Consider the following 25,670-nt stretch of genomic DNA (forward strand, 5'->3'; position numbering starts at 1 on the left):
ATAGTGGTTGTATCAATTTACATTCCCACCAACAGTGCAAGAGGGGTCTCTTTTCTCCACACCTTCTCCAGCATTTACTGTTTGTAGATTTACTGATGGTGCCCATTCTAACCAGTGTGAGGTAATACCTCATTGTAGTTTTGATTTGCATTAGAATGGCTATTATTACAAAAGCAAGAGATGAGTGTTGGTGAGAATGTGTAGAAAAGGGAACCCTTATGCACCGTTGGTAAACATGTAAACTGATGCAGCCACTACAGAGAACAGTATGGAGGTTCCTCAAAAAATTTAAAATAGAGTTACCATATGACCAAGCAAGTCCCTCAATGTTATGTAGTTCCTTCCATGACAGTATTATAGTTTTGCTTTATTACTGCATGTTATTTCAGTTTATGGACCTATCACTTTTTATTTAGCAGCACTTCTATTGATGTAGATTATGGTCTTTGTGGTTTTAAATTTTATAAATTTAAATCTTTAATGAATATGGGTAAATCTTACAAATAAAGTATCTAAATAAATTTTAAAAGTTTAAGGTTTTTAATGTTATATCTTTTTTTTTATTGTCTGTGTTGGGTCTTCATTGCTGCACATGGACTTTCTCTAGTTGATGTGAGTGGGGGCTACTCTTCATTGTGGTGCATGGACTCCTCATTGTGGCTTCTCTTGTTGTGGAGCACAGGCTCCAGATGCATGAGCTTCAATAGTTGCAGCACATGGGCTCCATAGTTGTGGCTCAGGGGCTCTACAGCACAGGCTCAATAGTTGTGGCACACAGGCTTAGTTGCAGCACATGGGCTCCATAGTTGTGGCTCAGGGGCTCTACAGCACAGGCTCAATAGTTGTGGCACACAGGCTTAGTTGCTCCACGGCATGTGGGATCTTCCCAGAGCAGGGTTAGAACCCATGTCCCCTGCATTGGCAGGCAGATTCTTAACCACCGCACCACCTAGGAAGTCCTAATGTTATATCTTTAGAAAGAGCTGAGAAGATTGTTCATTCTTTACAGATGCCTCCAGAGAATCTCTGTCTAACACCTGTGCTTCCAAATCACCTAGCCAAGTAGGTAGAGGAAATAGACAGGGAATGCATCTCGTGTTCTCCCTGTCTCCTGTCCCCTTTAGTCAAAGTTTGCTCTGTGTCAGTCAGGGTTCCCCAGAGAAACAGAACTAATAGAATGATTTACTTTGAAGAACTGGCTCATGTGATTATGGAGGCTGGTAAATCCAAAATCAGCAAGGAAGGTCAACAAGCTGGAGACTCAGGGAAGAGTCAGTGTTGCAGTTCAAGTCCAAAAGCTGTCAGACTAGAGACTCAAAGAAGAGTTGATGTTTCAGTCCAAGTTAAAAGGTCATCTGCTGCCAGAATTCCTTCTTATTTGGGAGGAGTCAGTCTTTGTTTTATTAAGGCCTTCAACTCTTTGGATGAGGCCCACCCACATTATGGAGAGCAATCTTCTTTACTCAAAGCCCACTGATTTAACTCTGATCTGAAAAAGTGCTCCAAGAGTGTAAAGCAATTATATTTCAATGAAGAGCCTAAAAATAAATAAATAAATAAATAAATAAATAAATAAATAAATAAATAAAAAGTGCTTACAAAAATATCCAGAACAATGTTTGACCAAATATATTTGATTCAAATATATTTGGCTGAGCCAAGTTGACACAATATTAACCATCACACTCCCAACAATTTTGGATCTTCTCACTTTAGCAGATACTAGAAAACATAAGCGAAATTCCCCACCATGAATTGTAGCACTTTCTCTGGATTGAAAAGCAATGAAAGAAGAAAGAAGCTCCAGGCTGAGGCCTCAAGTGACAGACCTGTACAAGCACACACAGAACGGTTCAAGGAGAAGGCAGCTGGGTAAAGCCCACCATACACCATCTCTTTTGCCTTGTGTGACAATAGGTGAGGACCAAGTTTTTCATTAATAAAACAATAACTACAACAACAAACTTCCAACTGACAGTCAGGATTATAATCCTAGAAATCTGAATAAAATAAAAGCACTGAATTTCAAGCAAAGTAATTACACTAGAGAAAGACTGAAAACAATGTCTTTGCTTAGAAACATTATCAGAAACATGATTATCTTTACTTCATTTGTCTGTGTATATGAGAAGGGAAATAAATTGGAGATAGCAATTTACCATGTATCCACAAATGTGCATCTGAAAATCATTTGAGGTTTTGCCTCCACATTTGGGTATATGTGTCTGGTTTTGAACAAATCCACTTCCGCTCTGAGTAATGCCTAGCACTACTGGCCCCTTTGTCATTCAAATAGGCACATTCTCCTCCTCCTTTAATAGGAAAACTGCAATGGAAGAAGCAGAATCAATCAGTTGGTCACTGGACATTTCTTCAAGAGCATAGAGAATAAAGATGGGAAAAAAAGCAAACATTAATTCAGCCTTTGAATATAAGATACATTACACATATCATCTCTTTCATATCAAAAACTACCTTGTAAGATATGTATTATTATCTCTTTTTATAAACAGAACAAACTAAATTCCCTAAGGTATCATAACTAATAAAACTAGAATTCATACCTAAATTGATGAAATTACAGGGCCTAGGCTATTTCCACCTTCTTCTCTTTGGGAAAGAGAAGAGTGAAGAAATGCTGCTGTTACAGGTAACTTTGTTCATAGGCCCAGATTTTCTCCTGGCTTATGTATTGATCACTAACTAGTCAATGGACTTTGATTAGCTAGAGATACGATAAATCAACTATAGGGACAGTGAATCAAATCTATCTTATGTCTATAAGAATAGTGTTCTTTCAACTATTAATAATACATCCAAAAGCCCCACTTGGCTCATGGGTAGTGTCTTCAGACACCTGTTTTCTCGCCACAGTTTCAGCAGTATTCTACTTCCTTAAATAACTGATGACCTCATCGGATTTTTCTTGTCCATGTTTCACTACTATTTTCTATGCTCCGGTACTGAAAATACAGTGCTATTCAGCTGAGTTTCAATGGCCTGACACAGACATTTGGATCAGCATTTAGATTATAAGTTTCTCCTCTTTACTGGTTAAAATTGCAGTAGTCCGATATGCTTTGCTAATTGTTGAGACATGCTAGGTCTTAACAAATATAATATTTTTCATTTCCCTAGTAATGATCTGTTTTCAACAACTGAATAGTTAACAATGTACTTGATTCTTAAAATGCTCTGAGAATAAATATTACTATTTAAGTATTGTAAAGGAAGAAATAAAGGTAATTTTAAGTATTTATCAAGCATCCACAATGTGTTAGGCACTACAGATACCACTGTGTATAAATATAAGTTCTAATTTCTAAAACTTACGATCTGTCCAAGGTCAAGAAGCTAATGAGTAAGAACTAGTTTTCAAATCTACCAATGTCCAGTCCAGGGCCCTTACCACTAAATAAAGTTACAAATAATGTTGACTATTTTTATCATCATAAAGCAGCTTTTTAAAATGTCCTCATCTCCTCAGAAAAGCAAGAATTTAGTGAAATTGTCTGAATTCAAGGCTTCCAACATTATCCAAAATGTTTTCAGTAATATAAAAATCCTATAAATATACAGCTGAGATTAAATTTGACAATGCCAAATTTTACATATGCTAAATATCATAACTATAATATTCTAAATATTAAGCATTATTACTATCTGTCAAAATCCCTTTGTAAAGAGCTGAAGACTGATGCAATGGTGGTTTTATTTAATAATTTAACTTACATTTATATAATATTTTAAAGTAAAAATGTACAGTCATATACATCAAAATCTCTGATTCACACATCAACCCAGTTAGATCAGTAGGGCAAGTACAATTGCTTTAGTTATAGAGATAAGTAACAGGCTTAAAGATGTCATGTGGTTTGCTTAAATTGAAAGACTTGCTAAATGACAGACAAGGCTGGAATCAAGTCTGTAGTCTTTCTACTATGCCTATCATGATAGTCTTTGGATTGATTCAAGGACCTTGCAGAACCTTGCAACATACAAATTGGCACTTTCTTCCTTTATGACTAATCTTGAAATAAAAATTTTTAGAGCATATAACTGGAGAATACTTTCAATTTCATGCAAAGTGAATTCAAACAAAAATATCACTTCCACATTTTTCTGAACTTACCAGCTGGTCCATTCAGTGCCATTTGTCCATTTCCAAGGTTGTCCTTGTTCTCTGCTCAGCCCAATCCAGTGGTCGGAGGGGCCTTTATACCTTAATAGGAAATACTTCCAGAAAACAGAGAGATGATATTCATTAACTTGTCATTACCTAGCCTCTCCCAAAAGGAAGAGTAATGCTCTATTTTTAACTGCTTTTGCAATTTTCTTCTTTTTAAATTTTTTTAAGTAGTTGCATCTTTCTTTCTTTCTCTTTCTTTCTTTCTTTCTTTCTTTCTTTCTTTCTTTCTTTCTTTCATTCTATCTTTCTTTCTTTCTCTCTTTCTGTGCAGAGACCATAATTTTTATTATATTCTCTAGTGTGACTCGTAACCAACAAAGTTGTCACAATGACTCTAAAGGGTGAAGAAAAAAGTTAAAGAATTACAAAGAGGATCAGTTTCCTATCTATCAAGATTTTTCATTAATCTTTAAGGATCCTATTGTATAGCATGTACCCTAAATTTATGCTATACTATACAACTACTTTTAATTTGACTGAGAAAATTAATAGAGAAGTTAAATTATTGTTGGCCCCAGATATGACTTTCATACATTTAGGCATGACTAGGCAGTGATAACTCAAAATAAAAGTTGAATTGATTTTCTTTTAGTTTTCTTTCTCTTTTTTCTCCTCTCCTCCTCCTCTTCCTCATTATTATTATTACTATTTATGTTCATTTTTATTTTAAAATATCCAAGTTCACTATTAAATTGTAATGCTATGTTTTGATGAAATTATGAAGGTTTTGCAGTGAAGTAAAACATTTTTAGATTTTAGACCTATTTCATGTTTAAAATAATTTTATAGTTATGTTGGAAAAGCCTCCAAAATATAATGCTGATCTTCTTTTTAATTCTGTATTGTGTAACAATACAAAGAGAATACATTTAAAGCTACAAATTTTCCTCTCAGTACTACTTCCACTGCACACCATAAGTTTGTGTTATGTTGTGTTTTCATTTCACTTGCCTGAAATACCATTTTCTAATTTCCTTTCTGATTTATATTTTGATCATTGGATATTTAAGTGTGGGTTGTTTAATTTTCAAGTTAGTGAATTTTCCAGTTTTCCTTCTGTTATTGATTTCTCATCTCATTCCATAGTGATAGCAAAAGGAACTTTGTATGAGTTCAATCTCTTCAAATTTATTGACTTGTTTTGTGACCTATCATATGATCTATTTTGGAGATTGTTCCACCTGCACCTGAAAAGAATGTGTACTCTGTTGTTGTTGGGTGGAGTGTTCTGCATATGTCTGTTAGGTCTAATTGGTTTACAATAGTACTCAAGACCCTTATATCCTTATTGTTCTTCTATCAGATTGTTCTATACATCATTGAATGTGGAATATTGAAGTCTCTAACTATTATCGTAGAACTATTTCTTATTTCAAGTCTGTCAATTGTTCCTTCATATATTTGGAGGCTGTGTTATTAAGTACATCTATGTTTATAATTGTTAGATCTTTTTGCTGTATCAAAACTTTCTTCAAGGTGTAATGTCCTTTGTCTCTCATAAACTTTTTTGCTTTAGTTTATTTTATTTGACAATAATATAGCCATCTAGTTCTCTTTTGGTTACTATCTGTACAGAAAATCTTTTTTTCTATCCTTTTAATTTCAACTTCTTTGTGTCCTTATATCTAAAGTGAGTGTCTTGTAGAGAGTATATAGATGGACCCTGTGTGTTTTTTAACCAATCTGATAATCTCTCCTTTTCAATGAGAGAGTTTCATCCATTTAAATTTAATGTGATTACTTATACAGAAGGATTTACTTCTGCCATTCATCTGTTTTCTGTATACTTCATATACTTTTTATTCTTCAATTTCTCTATTACTGCAATTTTTTTTATTTTGTTGATTTGGGGTAATATATCATTTTAATTATCTTCTTTCCTTTTCTGAGTAATTTTTTAGTATTTTTATTATTGGTTACCTTGCAGATTGCAATTAATATCTTAAGCATATAACAATATAGTTTATAACATGAACTTGGTTTCAATAGTATACATTTCGTTCCTATACATCTCCAACTCTCTCTCTTTATATAACTGTCATAAATTAAATATTTATATATTGTATGCCCATTAACATAAATTTATAATTATTGTTTTATGAATTACCTGTTAAATCATACATGAAAAGAGAAGTTACAAACAAAATCAAAAGAATGTTAATTCTGGTTTTTATTTTATATTCTTATATATTTATTATATTTTTTATTTTTCTGTGTGATTACTTTCATGAGTGTTACTTGTTCTTTTCCCTCTGAGTTACTGTCTAATATACTTTAATTTCAGCTATTATTACTGCTTATAGTCTAGAGACTTAGCCTGTTAAGAAACTCCCTTAGTTGTTTATCTAGAAATGTCTTAATTTCTCTTTAAATCTGAAGACAGTTTTGCCAGATACAAAACTGTTGATTGACTAGTTTTTTTTCTCTTTCACCAAACTTTAAATATATCATCCCACTGCTTTCTGGCTTCCATAGTATCTCAGGATAAATGAGCTGTTAATCTTATTAAGGAGTACATGTACATGAGTAGTTGCTTCTCTCTTGCTGCTTTCAAACTTCTCTCTTTGGATTTTGACAACTTGACTGTAATTTGCAGTGATATGATTCTCTTTGACTTTATCCTGCTTGCAGCTCATTGCATCTCTTGGACATGTATATTCACCTCTTTCCTCAAATTTGTGAAGTTTTCAGCCATTGTTTTTTTACATGTTTTTTCTACTCCTTTCTCTGTTCCTTCTGGGATTCCTGTAATGTGTATGTTGGTCTGCTTGATGGTGTAACATAGTTTTTCAGGATATGTTCATTTATCTTCATTGTTTTTTCCTTTTTGTTCCTTAGATTAGATACTTTCAATTGTCTTATCTTCAAGTTTGCTAATCCTTTCTTCTTCCTATTCAAATATGCTGTTGAACCCTTTAGTGAGTTTTTATTCCAGTTATTGTCTTTTGCAGCTCCAGAATTTCCACTTGGTTTCTTTCCACCTTTCTATGGGTATTCTCACTTTATTCCCATATCATTTTCCTGGTTACCTTTAGTTTTTGTCTATGGTTTCATATAGCTCATTGAACATTTTCAAGACAGTAGATTTAACATATTTGACTAATAATTCCAATATCTGAGTTCCCTCATGGGTGATATCTATCATATTTTTTCCCCTGTGAATGGGCTATAATACCTTCCTATTCCTTTGTATGTTTTGTAATTTATTGTTGAAAATTGGAGATTATGGGTATTTTGTAGAAACCCTTGTAATTTAATTCTCCTACTCTTCAGGGATTCTTGAATTTTGATCATTGAGGTTTGGAGCCATCTGTTTGTAACTTTTCTAAAATATTTTTGTAAAATGTGTGCTCCCTGTTGTGTGTGGTCACCGAAATTTCTGATCTGTTATTTCTCTATGATCAACCTGCCAAATATTTTCTTACATACTGACTCCCTTAAAGGGAAAAAGCAAATACTGTTTCTTTAAATCCCCTGGAAACCACTTCAGTTAGTGAGGGTTAAAAAATGGCAGCTCACCTTTGTGCTTGTCCCTTACCAATGAAAAGCAGCAATCAGAAATAACAACACATAATTGCAATATTTGGAGAATCAAGTCCTCACTGCCAACTCTGGCTCCAGCAAGCTACACCAGGAACATGGACAGCAGTCCCATGGTTCTCTGCCATAATGGGGTGTGAGGAATTGCAGCCATTACTGAGTATGAAGGCTGAAAATTCACTGAGATTAACTGAAATTTGCCAACTTTCTCATCAAGTGTTCAACTAGACTCCAGAGTTTCAAGTTAGTTACTATAAAGTTTCTGTCAGTTCAAGAGTAGTTTCAGTGGAGGTGCAGATTCCAGGAACTTCCTACTCTGCCATCTTCTCTGATGTTACTCCTGCTTGATTTATTTTGAAGCAGTGTTATTAACTTCATAGAACTTGAAAATTGTTTCCACCTCTAATTTTCAAATTCCTATTTGCACAATTCTTACACATAAGTCAAAGCAGTCACTGCCTTACTCTGACCATTTTCCTGCTATGAATGTTAAGGAAATTATAGATGGCACACAGCAGAATGTAGCACTTGCTGGGTTCCTCTCTTCTTATGCTGAAAAATTACTGTCTAAGCAGGTGTATAAACCTGTAACTTACACACTCTCACACAGAATGGCATAGCGTCTTGGTGAGGCCAATTTTTTCATCCTAGCCAGAAGTATTTTCTTACCAGTTCCTGGAGAGTTTCAACTTGAACAAGATCAGCACCTTGTGAGTTACAAAATCTCTGGCTGAATGTCCAATTCTTGGTGTCATCAGAAAAATAGAAACACTTTCTTTGGAAACCAATCCAGTGTTCTGGGCATGCAGCTTCAAGACAGACTGATGGCTTTTGATGGAATTTAGCTCTAATTACTGAAAATAAAAACAACCTACTTTTACATTTTCCTATATATAGTTCCAAGTGAAATAGAGCAATCCCTAAATGTTCTCAGGAACAGACCCCTTCATATTCCCCACCTCTTGCTTAAATAAAACCTTCAGTTTCCTGAATCTTCCTTGAATTTCAAAAAGTCTGTCTCATGGATTAACGATCAGAGGAGGAGAACACGCAGAGGCAAAGAATAGCAATCAGGCGGGAGAACTGGTAGCAATTTAGACAATGATCACGTACACAGCAGTTACAGTACAGTTTATTTCCTCCCTGAAGGACATAGATAACAATCTCTGATGCACATTCCAAAGTTGTTTTTATAGAAATCAGATTCCCATCAGATGAAAGCAACCACATAGATCCCAGATCAGTTAGAACCAGAAAGTTAATAATTGAGATTCCTGAAACATCACCCTGTTACCTCATTATCAGCCAATCAGAGAATGGTGCACAAGCTGATCATGCACCATGCAATACTCTCCCTCACACTGTGTTTAAAAATTCTTCTTTGAAAGCTGTCAGGGAATTCGAGTCTGAGCATAAGCTGCTCGTTCTCCTTGCTTAGTGTCCTGCAGTAAACACTGTGCTTTCCTTCACCACAACCCAATGCCAGTAGATTGGCTTTACTGTGCATCAGGTGAGCAGACCCAAGTTCAGTTCAGTAACACAAGTGCTTTACAGTACACTTTCCAATAGTCTTGTGAAATACTAAAAATACCATCTAATCTGCTCTTATTTATGCAGCATATGTATTCTGGAAGTAAAATCAAATCTTTGTGTCTAGCTATGACAGAATAGAGACTGCTGCACCTACCAGATGAAAAACACTGGCCAAATCCAAAGAAGTCTTTCCTCTTCATATTTGTTTTTGCAAAATTCAAGTTTTGTTAGAGAAAGTGATGAGTAATCACTCTGCTTTAAGTTTCTATCCAGAGGTGACACTGAGCAAATATCATACTGAGAAATCTTTGATGGTTGACCCTGAGGATGACCATGATGTGTTAATTATTACTTCTATCATTTTTAAAATGACATTCCTATTAAAGATGGTATTGGTGGTGGTGATGTTGCTATGGTAACAAAAATAGCAGCAAACAGTTTTTAAGGCTTTATTTTTATTAGATGTAATCTAATCACTTCATATGCATCAAATTAATTAATCATTTAATACACTAAATTTACAATTATGGATTCCATTACCTTTCTACTGTAAAACTAAGGGTAAATTCTGTGCCTCTTGTTCACTAGTGGCATTTTGTAACCCAGACACTAAAAAGCAAATTTTTTTCAACTCTAAAACTATGAAATCTCTTACTGACATGAGAGTACAGAGTCACAGATTTTGAAATTTATTGTGTAACTGAATAAGAGCAAAAATCACATGGACAATTAGGAAGTTCTTTTGCTTGACACATCATGCTGAGTGATTTGTACCATATATCCCAAAATAGTTTTCAGTCAAAGAAAAATAGAGAATTTTGAAACAAATAAATAAAAGTATAGTCTACACAGGATTGGAAAATTAGCTCCTTAGACATCAGCCATAATGATCTTACAAAACATGCAAAAGAAAACCAAAGCAAAAAAGTGACAAAAAATGTCTTTTAAATATATTATTAGATGTCAGGCATTGTCTATGTACTTTAATTATACTACCTTATTTATCTTCATAACAACCCTCTGAAGTCTAACTATCACACCTATTTCAAAGATAAAGAAATTAGGAATAGGAGTTTAAATAATTTTCCCAAAGTTCCACAGCTCACACTTGCAGATTTGGGATTTGAAACTAGATAATTCAGTGGTAAAATGTGCATGTCCCTAACAACTGGACTACTATCTTTTTCTAGCTTTTAGAAGGAAAAGCCTCTATCAAAATTTTACTATGGATAGTATGGTCAGAGAGATTGAAAAATTGAAAACTGAAGCCCAGATTTTAAAAATTGTGTTCAAAAGGATAAAATCTTAGAAATTTGTTCAATCAGTGATCATTTATTGAACACTTAGTTTGTACTAGGAACTGGGCTAGGGAATAAGGATACAGAGAAACATAATATTTTTCCCTCAAGTTGCTTATAGCAAACATAATAAGCTCAACTATAAATAGACAATTACACCATCAGGTAAAAAACCCTATGAGAACTCAGAGGTTGCAACTAATATTTATTAATGTATTATTTCTGAAATATAGAAGTACTTTATAAATTTGTTGAAAAATATATTTGCTTTAAAAGGAAGTAAATTCTAGTGCATTCAAAACAACTGGCTAAAAGTATTTTCTATGTCAAATATGAAATATCTCTCTTTGGGCCAATTATTCAGCCATTTCTGATTTTCATCAAATTTCATTATACTATGGATTCATATAATTTTAGGAAATTTTTGATTTTTTTTAGCAATATGCCCATAGCTCCAATATTGTGTTTTAACTAAAAGTAATTTGAGTTTTCTGACCAGTAATTATATTTACTACATACTTAACTATACTCCATTGTCCAAGTTCAATCATATACAAATTCACTTAATTATACAACACCAATGAGTAAAAAAACACAGAATAGCTATTAGAGCTGTCTGAGGTTACAAAGCATCACAAGCAAAAGAGCTGAAATTCAAGTTAAAGCAATCTAAATCCAGAATCTACACTCAAATCTGTGCTCTTAAACTCTATACTCTCTCATTTGTAACTTGGCTGGCAACTTACTGACCTACAAGGGATTTGATAAAGGATGACCATGTATGTATTTAGGTGTGTGGAGGATAATAAAGGGCATAAAAATATAGGAAGACATAAGCATATACTTCAATAAGTTATTACCTGTGCTTGAATTAAATTATGGATTTTGTTTTAAATTACTCAAAATTATACATTTCTGTATTATTCTGCTAACATCAAAGCTTATCAAAAAGTCTGACCCAGTAAGAACTATCACTCTTTCTTGTGGCATATAAATTTACCAAGGCTATGACTCAAAGGCAGACCTTTTCCTGATAAAAATACATATTAATCCAATAAACTATTATTTTATCACAGCAATTCTCACATATTCTTTGCAGTAAAAAGAGGAAGCAGTCGCAGGGAGTTTACACTTGCATAACTTCCTCAAAAGCACCCCCTTGGGATTGAAAGGTAGAAAAATGGCCAACTTGGAAACTCTAAGCTCTCATGCCTCTCTGGAAACATTTTTTAAAAAGTGAAAAACAAGCAAACAAAAAGAAATTGACTGAACTAAACTTATAAGACATCTGAAAAACCATCAAAACTTTACAAAAACCAAGCAAACACCTAATCAAGAAAAGGGCATCTTTAAATCATAGAAAACAATTGTGGTGTTTTTACTCACTCATGTAATACCCTCTGACAGTTGCAGTAGCAGTCTGGGTATGAAGAAGGAGGTAGACCTGTTTTCTGTTCCCTCTCAAAGTGGGAGAAGCAGAGCAGACCTTTTTGTAATGTTCTAACCAGTCTGGGCACTGCCTGAAGGACTGGTCTCTGTTTTGCCTAATTTGGATCTCAGACAGGAAAAGTGTCAGGCACTGCTTGGGAAAGCTGCAAGGAAACTGTAGACCTGCAGAAGCCTGGGGCAAGAGATTACAGGTGGAGAGATACAATAAGCCATCTGAGGTCCTCAGGAAAAAGCAGATTGAGACTTTTTGAAAAATTTAAAACATTCAAAACCAGTTATGTATATGAGGTAATTTAGAAAGTCACATATAGGCCCAGGAAAGACACACAATCAGAAGAAATTATGAAAAGAACTTAAACTTTCACTTCAGTCCAACTCATAGGCTCAGAGAAAGCCAAAATAAGTGATGAAAGTCTACCAACCTGCGAAGCCTGGGAGAGGTGGCAATTTTTCAAATGCCCAATTCTCAACAAAAAGTCACAAGGCATACAAAGAAACAGGGACTATGGTACACTCAAAGGTACAAAATAAATTGACATAAACTGTACCTGAGGAAACATAGACATCTGATTTTCAAGATAAAGAATTCAAAACAACTCTTTGAATATGCTAAAATAGCTAAATAAAACACTGGCAAAGACTAAAGAAAATAAGGAAAAATACATAAGAACAAAATGAAAATATCAAAAAAATATAAATTATAAAAAGGAATCAAATTATGGAGCTCAAAAGTCTAACAACTCAAATAAAATTTTCACCGGGGGATACAATAACAGATTTGAGCAACATAAGAGGAAATCAGTGAACTTGAAGATAGGACAATTTAAATTATCAAGTCTGAAGAAAAAAAAAAACGAATGGAAAAAAGTGAACAGAGCCTAAGGGAATTGCTCGACATTGTCAAACATTGCTCACAGAAAATAACTGTCAATGAAAATTCTAAGCCAACAAAAGTGTCCTACAAAATTGAGAGAGGATATTAAGGCATTCCAAGATAAATAAAAGCTGAGAGTTGATTACCACTAGACCTGCCCTACAAGAAGTGCTAAAGGGAATCCCTTAGGTTGAAATGAAAGAACACTAGGCAGTAACTAGAATCCATATGAAAATATAAGATCTGCAACTATGAAATTCAGTATTATTGTAAGTTTTTGGTGTGAAAAACTGCTTTTTATTTTCTACAGGACTTAAAAGACAATTGCATAAAAATTTATAAATCCATGTCAGTCAGAATACAATGTATAAAGATGTAATTTATGACTTCAATAACATAAAGTGTGGCAGAAGAATGGAGCTGTATAAGAGTAGAGTTTTTGTATGCAGTTGAGCTAAGTTGCTATCAGTTCAAATTAGATTGTTATAAATTTAGGATTTAGATGTAATTAGCAATTAACCAAAAAAATCTATAGGATATACACAAAGTAAAATTAGAAGGGAATCAATACCTCTCACAACCAAAAATCAAATAACCACAAAAGAAGGCAGAAATGGAGGAAATAAGACAAAAGAGTTTTAAGACATATAGAAAAGAAATAACAAAATAGCTAAATGACTAAAGTAAGTCCTTTTTATAAGTAATTGCTTTAAATGTAAATGGATTAAATTCTCTAATCAAAAGGCACAGATTGATAGAATGGATCAAAAAGTTATCTAAATATACACTCTCTACAAGAGATTCACTTTAGATCCAAAGATATAAATAGGTTGAGGGATTTCCCTGGTGGTCTAGTGGTTAAGACTCTGCACTCCCAATGCAGGGAGCCCTGGTTTGATCCATGGTCAGGGAACTGGATCCTGCCTGCTGCACTTAAAAGATCCCACATGCTGCAACTAATGATCCCATTGCCACAATTAAAGATCCTGTACACTGCAACTAAATATCCCACATGCCACAACTAAAGATCCCACATGCCACAAAGATGATCCCACATATGACAACAAAGATCCCACGTGCCACAACTAAGACCCAGTGCAGCCAAATAAATAAATAAGTAAATAAATAAATAAATAAATAGGTTGAAAGTAAAAGGATGGGAAAAGACACCCCATGCAAATGGTATACAAAGTAGAGCTGGGGTTGCTAAACTAATATCAATGAAAATAGACTTTAAGTCAAAACCTGTTACAAAAGACAAAGGAAAACACTTTATATTGATTAAAAGATCAATTCATCAAGAAAATGTAACAACCATAAACATATATATCAATACATTAACTATCATAGCTCTAAAATATTGAAGCAAACATTGACAGAATTGAAGGAAGGAATAGACAGCAACACAATAATAGTAGAAAACTTCAATGCCACATTTCCAATCATGGATAGAACAACTAGGCAGGCTATTGATAAAGAAGTAGAGATCTTGGACAACACTATAAAGCAATTAGTTCTAATAGACATATACAGAACACTTAACAGCAACAGAATGCACATTTGTTTCTAAGTGCACATGGAACAGTTCCCAGAATAGACCATATGTTGGGCTATAAAACAATTCACAAGACATTTTTAAAGATTTCAATCATATAAAGTCTATTTTCTGTTTATGATAGAGTGAAACTACATATGAATAACAGAAGGAAAACTGAAATGTTCACATGCATGAGGAAAATAAAACAACACACTGTTAAATAGCCAAAAGGTCAAAGAGGGAATCACAAGGAAATTAAAAAATAGCTTATCACAAATAATAGCAAGACCACAAAATAACAACACTATGTGATGGAGTGAAGGTAGTGTTAAAAGAGAAATTTATAGTTGTAAATGCTCACATTAAAAAATAAGAAAGATCTCAAATCAATAACCTTTCTCCATACCTTAAGGGAACATATACAAAGCAAACTAAATCCAAAAATAGCAGAAATAAGGAAATAATAGTTTAGAATGCAAAGAAAAGAAAAGAAAAAATAGAAAAACAAAAGACAAAGTCAACAAAGACAAAAGTTACTTCTTTGTCAAGATCAATACCACTGACAAACCTTTAATGATATTGGCAAAAAATAAAAGTTTCAAATTATTAAAATCAGAAATGAGCATGGGGAAACTACTACCAATTTTCAGAAATTAAAAAAAAATTATAAGGGAATGTTGTGAACAATTGTATGTAAACTAGATAGTCCAGATTAAATGGACACATTCATAGAAAAACACAACTTACCAAGTCTAAATCATGAAGAAATAGAAAATCTGAGCAGACCAATAGCAAATAGGGACATTGAATGAATAATCAACTACCTCTCAAAAAAGAAAAGTCCAGACCAGATAGCTTCATTGGAGAATTATCCCAAACATTCAAACAGAATTAAGGCCAATCCTTCTCAAACTCTTCCAAGCAATAGAAGAGAATGGAAACTTTCAAACTTATTTAATGAGGCCAGCATCACCCTGATACCAAAGCCAAGCAAAGAAACCACAAGAAAAGAAAACTACAGGTCAATATCCATAATGAATATAGGCACAAATTCCTCAGTAAAATACTAGCAAACTGAATTCAACAGTACGTTAAAAGGATTAAACACCACAACCAGGTGCGATTAATCCCAGAATACAAGGATGGTTCAACATACGAAAGTCAATTAACATAATATACTACAGTAATAGAATGAAAGGAGGAAAAAAAACTATGATCAACTCAATTGACAGAAGAGCAACTTGAAAAAATTTAATATCTATTGATGTTAAAAATAGCCAAAAGATTAAATAATACATGTCCATAAACAAATTAATGGATAAAAAAGATATAGTATATGCATACAATGAAATATTATTCAGCCTTAGATAGAGGAATGAATATTTAATACATGCTATAAAATGGACAAAACTTGAAAGCATTTTGCTAAATGAAATAAATAAAACATGAAAAAGTAAACTTTGATTCCATTCATATGAGGTGTCTAGTAAAGGCAAATTCATAGAGATATAGAATATATACACCAGAGGCTGAGGTAAGATGGGAAATGGGAATATATTGTTTAATGGGTAGAGTTTCTGCTGGGATGATGAAAAAGTTCTGGAACTGAATAGTGGTTATGGTTTCACAATATTGTGACTATACTTCAAGTGACTAGATTGTACACTTCAAAATGGTTAAAATGGTAAGTTTTACGCTATGTATATTTTACCATAATTAAAAGAAATTTTTTTAAAGCACCCCCACCAAGTCTAAACATAGAGAGAAGATCTGGAAAGATATAGTCAGTATAATAGATTATCAATTATTTTTAATTCTTTACTTAAAGTTCTTAATTTCTTCAACATTATTAACAAAGAACATTACCTTCATAATCAATGCTTATAAGTTCTTATCTGTTTATGAAAGTCCTTTGTTAATAAATACTTTTGTCTCATATAGTAGAATGAAATGAGAGATAGAGAAAGAAATGGGACCCTTATTACTAGATGGTGAGTTAATGAAAGTGACTTTTCCTTATTTCAAAGAGTAAGTCTTTTGGGGGGGTGGTGATTTTTGGAAAGTTTAAATATGGTTAGAATTTAAAATTATATGTAATTTTGGAAGAGACTGTAAGTTATCTATCAAAATCTGTTTTCTTCTCTTTCCGTAATAATTTAATAGTATTGGGTTGGCCAAAATGTTCATTCAGATTTTTCCATAAGGTGTTACAGAAAAATTCAAATGAACTTTCTGGCCAGCCCAAAACATGGGCAAATTCATATTTCTGAGACTCCTTTTTATTTATGTGTGGCTTTGTTACTAACTTTCCACAATTGAAACTTTGGTTGAAGTCTTGTATGACACTTCTGTTCTAAACCTTAGAAAGCTGAGCATCCCTCCTCAAGGCACTCTTTTCTTTCCTTCAGGAAACCTAGTCTTAATGGTGACATCTTGCAGAAGCCAGCATATCCTAGAGAATGATGGATACTCAGAGTCTAATTCACTCATCTGAGGATTACTGAGAAGTCAAAGCAGTTGATATTTTGTAAGCCACAATTTTTTGGCCCTCTCTTCTTTTTAATACCATCACCCTATATCCTAATTAATATATTGTTTAAAGAATACATACTAAATTCTTAGTCAATGTTCATGCATAAAAACAATTTTGCAAATGGTACATATAGACTATTACTGCTCTATTTTGAAATATCTTGTGTAAGAACCTATGTGCAATGATTTTGAAGTAATTTTAATTGAAAATGTAGTTTCTGAGAGAAAAAATATATATAGTAAAGCCACATGATAAAGGGCCTAGTAATAATGTAAATGAAGTCATAATATGACTGGCAACTGAGTTCTACTTTCTGAATCTGGTCATTCCATTAAATTTGCAATAATGTTACCCCTACCTTACACAGCTAAATTTTAGATCCCACTTATAAGGTTAAGGAAATTTAACTCAATTGGTGAAATAAAAAAATTATTAGGAATTATAAAGAACAGGAAAATGATTATGACACCCTTTCCTTTGGTAAATGAAATTCTCTAGATGAACAAAGACTGAAATTCACTTACCTAAAGCAGTACCCATTACACATACTGTGGCTGTCAGACATATGAGTATGGAAACCAAGACTGGACTCAGGACAAATTCACTGGAATGCCTTTTTGGAGTCAGGCAACCTGGAACAATTATTTTAAAATGTTTTTAACATTAAATACAAACATCAGACTACTAGAAACATTAACCATCAGAATATTACTTCCACTTAGTTTCTTCCCTTTTCACCAGGAGTTCAACTGGTCTGTCATTTTATGAATTTACAGCTTAGTCTCCAAAAGTTAATTGTTCATAGAAGATAAAACTGACCTTGAACATTCAAACTATGGATTAGCCCTGCTACATCTTAAACTAGCTTGGCCTATTTGTCATGACTGGTGAGACAATATCAATACATTATTATTAATTAAAGTTCATAGTTTGCATTAGAGTTCACTCTTTGGGTTGTATATTCTATGAGTTTTGACAAATGAATAATGACGTGTACCCACTATTACAATATCATACAGGATGTTTCCACTGCTCCCAAAATCCACTGTGCTTCACACATTCATTCTTCCCTCCCTCTCCCCACCCCGAAACCTTGGAAACCACTAATCTTTTTACTATCTGCCTTGCCTTTTCCAGACTATTATATAATTGGAGTTATATATGCCTTTTCACATGGGCTTCTTTCCCTTAGCAATAAGGATTTAAGGTTCCTTCATATCTTTTTGTAGCTTGATAGCTCATTTCTTTTTATCACTTAAAAATACTCCATGGTGTGGATTACTAGCTTATGAATTCACTTATTGAAGGATATCTTGATTGCTTCCAGGTTTGGCAATTATCAATAAAGTGACTATAAACATTCACATTCAGATTTTTGTGTGGATGTAGGTTTTCAATTCATTTGGGTAAACACCAAGGAGTATGATTTCCTGATCATATGGTAAGAGTATGTTGAATTTTATTTGCTAATATTTTGTTGGTTATTTTTTCATCTATATGCATGAGAGATATGTAGCTTTCTTTTCTGGCAACGTCATTGTCTGGTTTTTGTATTAGCACAATGTGAGCCTCAGCAAGAGTTAGGAAGTATTTCTTCTGTTTCTATTTTCTGGGGAGTTTGTAGAGAGAGAACTGGTATAATACCTCCCTTGAATGTTTGGTAGAATTCACCAATGAATCCATCTGAGCCTGGTGCTTTCTGTTTTGGAAGGTTATTAATTACTGATTCAATGTCTTTAATAGATATAGGCCTATTCAGATTGTCTATTTCTTTCTGTGTGAATTTTGACAGATTTTGTCTTTCAAGGAATTGGCCCATTTTGTCTAAATTATTGAATTTGTGGGATTAGGATTGTTCATAGTTTTCTTTCACCATCTTTTTGATGTCCAAAGATTCTGTAGTATTTATTGCCCCACCCCCTTTTTTCTGATATTATTGATGTGTGTCTTCTCTCTGTTTTCCTCAGTTAGCCTGAGGTTATCTGTTTTATCCATTTTACTTATTTCTTCCAAAGAACCAGTTTTGGGTATCTAGAGGCTCATTAATTTTATTGATTTTTTCCAAAGAACCAGCTTTTGGTTTCATTGATTATCTCCCTTGATTTCTACTGTTCGTTTTCATTTCTCCTCACTTTTTATTTCATTTTCCCTTCTTTTTCTAGTTTACTAAGGTTGAAGCTTAGAGAATTGTTTTTCAATGTTGATTCTTTTTGAATGTATGCATTTAATGCTACAGATTTCCCTCTAAGCACTCCTTTTACTCTATCCAACAAATTCTGATGTTATCTTCATTTAGTTCAAAATGTTTTTAAAATTTTCTTGAAATTTCTTCTTTGACTCATGTGTTATTTAGAAATATGTTATTTAATCTCCCAATATTTAGGATTCCAGCTATCTTTCTATATAGACATCTCTCTGATTTCTAGCTCAATTCCACTATGGTCTGAGAGCATACATTGTATGATTCCTATTCTTCTAAATTTTTTAAGCTATGTTTTAAGACTCAGAATGTGGTCTAACTTGGCAGATATTCAATGTGACCTTGAGACAAATGTGTATTCTGCTGTTGTTAAATAAAGTAGCCTATAAATATCAATTATTTTATATACAGTTTGTTGATGGTGCTGTTGTGCAACTATGTCCTTATGATTTTCTGCCTGCTGGATAGAGTCCATTTCTGATAGAGGGTTATTGAAGTCTTCAACTATCATAGTGACTTCACCTGTTTCTACTAGCAGTTCTATCAGTTTTTGCCTTATGCTCTGATGCTCTGTTATTAGGTTCACATAAAGAATTGTTATGTCTTCTTGGAGAATTAATTGTTTTATAATTGTGTAATGTCCCTCTTTATCTCTGATAATTTTTCTTGTTTAGAAGTTGCTCTGCATGAAATTAATATAGCCTACTACTCCAGTTTTCTTTTGATCAGCATTAACATGGAATATCTTTCTCCATCCCTCTCCTGTGTTTTTTTAAATTTTTTTGTCTACATGTGTCTTTATATTTAAAGTGGATTTCTTATAGACAACATACAGCTGGATCTTGTTTTAGTTCCACTCTGATAATTTTTGTCTTTTAGCTGGTGTATTTAAGCCATTGACATTAAAGTGGCTATTAATATAGATGAATTAATATCTACCATGCTTGTTAGTGTCTTCTATTTGTTGCTATGGTTCTTCATTCCCATTTTTGTCTTCTACTTTTTCTGCTTTACATGGTTTTAGTTATGCAGTTAATATTATTTTACTTTCTCTCCTATCTTATACCCATTGCACTTCTTTCTTTTTGTAAAAATATTTTTAGTGATTGCCCTAAAGTTTGTAATACAAAATTACAACTAATTCAAGTCTGCCTTCAAGTAACACTGTAAACCTCAAGAGTAGTGCAATATCTTATAACAAAATAATCCTAATTACACTCTTGTCCCTTATTATTATTACTGTCATTCATTTCACTTGTGCATAAAATACAATATAGTTGGTATTATTATTTTGAAAAAACTGTTAGTTTGATCAATTAAGAATAAGATAAATTTTTAATTTTTGTCTTCATTTATTCCTTCTTTAATGCTCTTTAAGTAGACCTGAGTTTCTGACATGTATCATTTTCCTTCTCTTTTTCCTTCTCCTTCCTTCTTTTAACATTTTTTGCAAGGCAGGTCTCCTGGCTACAATTTCCCTCAATGTTTGTTTGCCTGGGAAAGTCTTTATTTCTCCTTCACTTTGAAGGGTAGTTTCACAGGATATAGAATTCTAGGTTGGTGGATTTTTTTTCTCTCAACAATTTAAACATTTCACTGCAATCTCTTCTTGTTTACATGGTTTTGGTAGAGATAGGTGGTAAGGTATTTTCTTTTCCTCTGGCTTCTTTCAAAATTGTTTCTTAATCTTTAATTTTCTGAAGTTTGATTATGATTTACCTAGGTGGTTTGTTTTGTTTTGTTTTGTTTTTGTTTGAGGGGGTTGTTTTGTTTGGTGTTTTTTTGTTCTGATTTTTGTTTTTTGGGGGTTTTGTTTTGGAGGCTTTTTGTTTTGTGTGTGTGTGTGTGTTTTTGTGTTTTGTTTGTTTTTTGGTTTTGGGGGGTTTTATTTTTATTGTTTTGGGATTTTTTTTTTGGTTTTTTTTATTTGTTTGTTTGTTTGTTTGTTTTGGCAATTACACAGCTTGCTCTTCTCTGAGCTTCCTGGATCTATGGTTTAGTGTCTGACATTAATTTGTGGAAAATTCTCAGTCATTATTGCTTCAGATATTGCTTCTATTTCTTTCTTCTCCTTTTGGTGTTTCCATTACACATGTTACACTTTTTGTAGTTATCCCACAGTTATTGGATATTTTTTTTCAGTCTTTTTCTTTTAACTTTTCAGTTTTGGAAGTTTCTATTGCCATATCTTAAATTCAGAGATTCTCTCCTCAGCCATTTCTAGTCCATTAATGAACCCATCAAAGGTACTCTTCATTTTTGTTAATGTTTTTGATTCTCTGGATTTTTTTTCTTTCTATAATTTCTATCTCTCTCCTTACATTACCTGTCTATTCTTGCTTGGTGTCCATTTTTTTGCTTTGGAGTCATTAGCATATTAGTCATAGGTTTTTAAAAATTCCAATATTTCTGCCATATCTGAGTGAAGTCAAATACTTTTCTCTTTGTGTTTAACTTTTTGTTTTGTTTTTGTTTTTTAGTATGGATTAAAATTTTTGGCTGAAAGTCTGTGTGGCAATAAATATATTTGGTCTTTACCCCTGATTCCTGACAAGGAGCTTCAAAACCATTACAATGCCTTGAATGATAGAAGAGATATCTTTGTTATAGTAATGTGATTACTTATTGTGGAGGTTGTATATAGCTTCAGGATGGGATCCAGTCACCAGAAAAATCAAACACCATGTGACTAGAAGGTAGAGACTTTCAGCTACCTGACCTGTGATCTTCAAAGAGAAGGGGAGCCTGACCATTAGATTTAATCATGTGGCCAATGATGTAATCAGTTATGCCTACATAATAACACCTGGATAAAACTCCAAGCACAGACTCTATGATGGGATTTCAATGCACCCAGATTCTACCAGATGAGGCATAAAATGCTGTACTCTCATCCCCACCTCAACTTTGCCCCATGTGCCTCTTCCATATGGCTAGTCCTGAGTTGTATCATTTATAATAAAACTGTCATCATATCTAGTGCCTTCAGTGAGTTCTGAAAGTTGTATCCATGAATTATCAAACCCAAGGGGATTGTGGGAAGCCTTAACTTTGTAGTCAGTCTGGCAGACTTGTGAATAGACTGGGGAGCCCACTTGTGGCTGACAGTCTTGTTGGGGACTTTGGTCTTTAATTTGTGGGATCTGATGCAAACTATAGTTTAGTTAGTGTCAGAAATGACTTGAATTGTAGGACACCCAGTTGGTATAAGAACACAAAGCCAGAGAAGATATACTGTGTAAAGGAACCTGGTACTGGATCCTGTGGAGTTTCTTGCTCCTGGGCTTCTGCTCCAGTAAGTTGTGGTCTCTGTATCCACCAGTGTTTTGCTCTTCAATTTGAGGGCAGTGGTTTCCCATGTAACCTCAGTTCTCTGATCAATCTAAGAAGATACATTGGTTTTCAGGAGTTTTTTTTTCCAGCTTTTTTCTTGTATAGATGGGAGCAATGACTTCTAAGCCCCTAACATGCTAGACAAGAAATCTGAAGTTCTTTAGAAGATAGGTTTCTCTGTTAGGCCCTGAAGCTAAATTCATATACCTTACAGGAAGAAGAGAGGCCTCAGGTTAAACCTAAACTATAACATTTAGGCATCTACGAGCATTTCTGAGAGCAAGAGTGTAGACCAGTGAAGAGACCTCAAATGGGAGTTGGGAGCCAATTTAAAAGAGCATGGACCAAAGGCAAAATAGGCTGGGTTAAAAAAGGAAAGATGACTAATAAAAACCTTTTGTCATTTTATGGTAAGCTCCATCAGGGACAGAACCTTGTCTTTTTGCTTGTCATTGTACCTGCAGTGTCTAGGTCAGTGCCTATGAAATAGAAAGTATTCAATAAACACCCAACAAGTGGGTGATTCTGGTTCCTTGTAAGTGGAGTTAGCTGTCTCTCCACTAAATGTACCTATAAGACCTGGACAGAATGCATAGAACAGCTACTTGAGGACTCTAAACTCTATATAGTAGCAGTAATTCTATGAAAAACACCAGAATTATTTTTTGGGTCTTTATTGGAGTATAATTTTGCTTTACAACGTTTGCCAGTTTCCACTGCACAACAAAGTGAATCAGCTGTATTTACACATATATCCCCATAGCCCCTCTCTCTTGAGCCTCCCTCCCACCTTCCCCATCCGACTCCTCTAGGTCATCACCAAGCATCGAGTTGATCTCCCTGTACTATGCAGGAGTTTCCCCCAGTCTTCTATTTTACATTTGGTAGTGTGTATGTGTCAATGCTACCCTCTCACTTCGTCCCAGCTTCCTCTTCCTCTCCTGTGTCCTCAAGTCCATTCTCTACATCTGCATCTTTATTTTTGCCCTGCCACTAGGTTCATCAGTACCATTCTTCTAGATTCCACATATGTGCATTAGCATATGGTATTTGTTTTTTTCTTTCTGACTTACTTCTCTCTGTATGACAGACTCTAGGTCCATCCACCTCACTACAAATAAGTCAATTTCATTCCTTTTTATGGCTGAGTAATATTCCATTATATATATATATGTACTACATCTTCTCTATCCATTCATCTGTTGATGGACATTTACGTTGCTTCCATATCTTGGCTATTGTAGTGGTACAATAAACATTGTGGTACATGTATATTTTTGAATTATGGTTTTCTCAGGGTATATGCTGAGTAGTGGAATTGCTGGGTCATATGGTAGTTCTATTTCTAGTTTTTTAAGGAACCTCCATACTGTTCTCCATAGTGGCTGTATCAATTTTCATTCCCACCAACAGTGCAGGAGGGTTCCCTTTTCTCCGCACGCTCTCCAGCATTTATTGTTTGTAGATTTTTTGATGATGGCCATTCTGACCAAAACACCAGAATTTGAGGTACCACAAAAATCAGTACTGAATTCACCTCTCCTCCAACTCCACCATATCAGTGCCCTGCATTTAACATACCCAAAAATCTGGAATTGAGCATCCATTAGGGCGCAGACATAGAGAGCTCCAGGAGGAGCAGTCTGGTTTGAGCAGGAAAGTAAGCTCCTAACACAGAGAGAGAGAATGCCTTGTTCTCCATCCTGGCAATCGCAAGATGGCCCTCACAGCAGCAACGATGACACCTAACAGCCAAAATCCTGAGGGAGGTGAACCATCCTCTCCATTTGCTAGAGCTCTGGTTCCAAGAAGCTGGAACCAAACCCTCTGCTCTTTTCCCCTCATTTCTCTCTTTCTTCCTGCTATATGTTTTTACAGATGTAGTCACAATTGAGAAGTGTATGATAGAGCAGGGTAATTACAGTGACAAGCTTCTGGGGGGAAGGTGGAGAAAAGAAGCTTCTGGGAACCATTAAGTATTGGGCAGATGATGACGAGGGAGGAACTTTGTAAAAAGACACTTGAATCTCATTAGGAAACTCCTGGAATCCCCCTGCCCACACATATGAACAAGCTATGCATGCCTACATCAGACTCTAATGTACCAAAGACATTGAGACCTAAACTTTTCGTACTAGAACATTGCCCAAATCCCAGATTGGCCATTGGTTGATGCACTTGCAAGAAATATCTGAATAACACTACAAAGGCTCTGAAAACTGAACTGAAAACAGAGCCCACAGAAGGCCTGAACCTAGCCAGAGTGACTGTCTGCTCAAACCAAAAATCTGAATGTGCTCCAAACATTTAAACAAGTCGAGTCTCATAATAAAATATTTATTCAAAATGTCCAGAAGACAATCCAAAATTATTCAGCATATGAATAGCCATGAAAATTTTGCCTTGCATGGGGAAACACAATCAACAGAAGCCGTGCTGAGGTGACAGAGATATTGGAATTATTTAGCAAATATTATAAGCAGCTATTATAAAGTTACTCAAAATACCAAATGAATGAAGAAATAAATGAAGTTACTTAGCAAGAATTAGAAATCATCTTTTTCCTCATCTGAATTGCCTTCTCCCTAAATTGATTATTACTTTTATCAAGGACAAAGAAATTTTTCCATCCTAAATTATAACACCTCAATTTTCCCCAACAGGTAAAAATCACCTTTTTTCCACTTATTAAATCATCATGCAAAATCTCAAATACACGTTTTGTTAATTTCAAGCTCATTTAAATATATATGATATTATATATGCATATATATACAAATATTTTTCTTTTTACTGTGCATACAATGTAAGATATTTCATCTGAATGCTCTAGTAAGTTTTTACTTGGACTAGCTCACTTTTTTAATTTGTACATGTCTTTTACTTACCTTTTAATGTTTTCTCTCCTATGAGCTTCCATGATAGGTTTTCTACTTTATTTAATAATAATAATATGTTGCATCTGTGTAACACTTTACAGTACGTATTGTTCTCAGTGAAATTAACCATTTCATTCTTAGTCATAAATGTAATCTGATTCCATCCTCTTACCTCTTTCTCTTAATTGTTCCCTTTCCTTACTTATTAGGACAAGAATTTCAATATCTGCTTATTTTTACACAAATTATAAACAAACTTGTGACCTCTAGCACTCCACCTCTCATCTTTGAAAGCTCTGTACCTC

General features: G+C 34.0%; 1 protein-coding gene across 1 annotated transcript; it reads right to left on the reverse strand.

Annotated features, from left to right (window-relative positions):
* Nucleotides 1-1,046: 1,046 nt before the first annotated feature.
* LOC130834135 (C-type lectin domain family 2 member D-like) lies at nucleotides 1,047-22,409 on the reverse strand. The gene is made up of 6 exons (XM_057704201.1): nucleotides 22,402-22,409; nucleotides 17,478-17,585; nucleotides 8,399-8,583; nucleotides 4,133-4,236; nucleotides 2,160-2,326; nucleotides 1,047-1,538 (listed from the first exon to the last, which is right to left on the reverse strand). Exons 2-5 carry the CDS (start codon nucleotides 17,491-17,493, stop codon nucleotides 2,188-2,190), a joined length of 444 nt encoding a protein of 147 aa, XP_057560184.1. The 5' UTR covers nucleotides 17,494-17,585; nucleotides 22,402-22,409; the 3' UTR covers nucleotides 1,047-1,538; nucleotides 2,160-2,187.
* Nucleotides 22,410-25,670: the final 3,261 nt, after the last annotated feature.

Source organism: Hippopotamus amphibius, chromosome 12 (genome assembly GCF_030028045.1).
Source record: "Hippopotamus amphibius kiboko isolate mHipAmp2 chromosome 12, mHipAmp2.hap2, whole genome shotgun sequence".
NCBI classification, from domain to species: Eukaryota; Metazoa; Chordata; class Mammalia; order Artiodactyla; family Hippopotamidae; genus Hippopotamus; species Hippopotamus amphibius.

Excerpts from the sequence above, each read along its gene's own strand:
- LOC130834135 (XM_057704201.1), bottom strand. Across the intron at positions 4,237-8,398 it reads TTGAAACTCTCCAGGAACTG|TATTTCCTATTAAGGTATAA; the intron begins GTAAGAAAATAC and ends GTTTTCTGGAAG. Across the intron at positions 2,327-4,132 it reads GGCACTGAATGGACCAGCTG|TTTTCCTATTAAAGGAGGAG; the intron begins GTAAGTTCAGAA and ends CTTCCATTGCAG.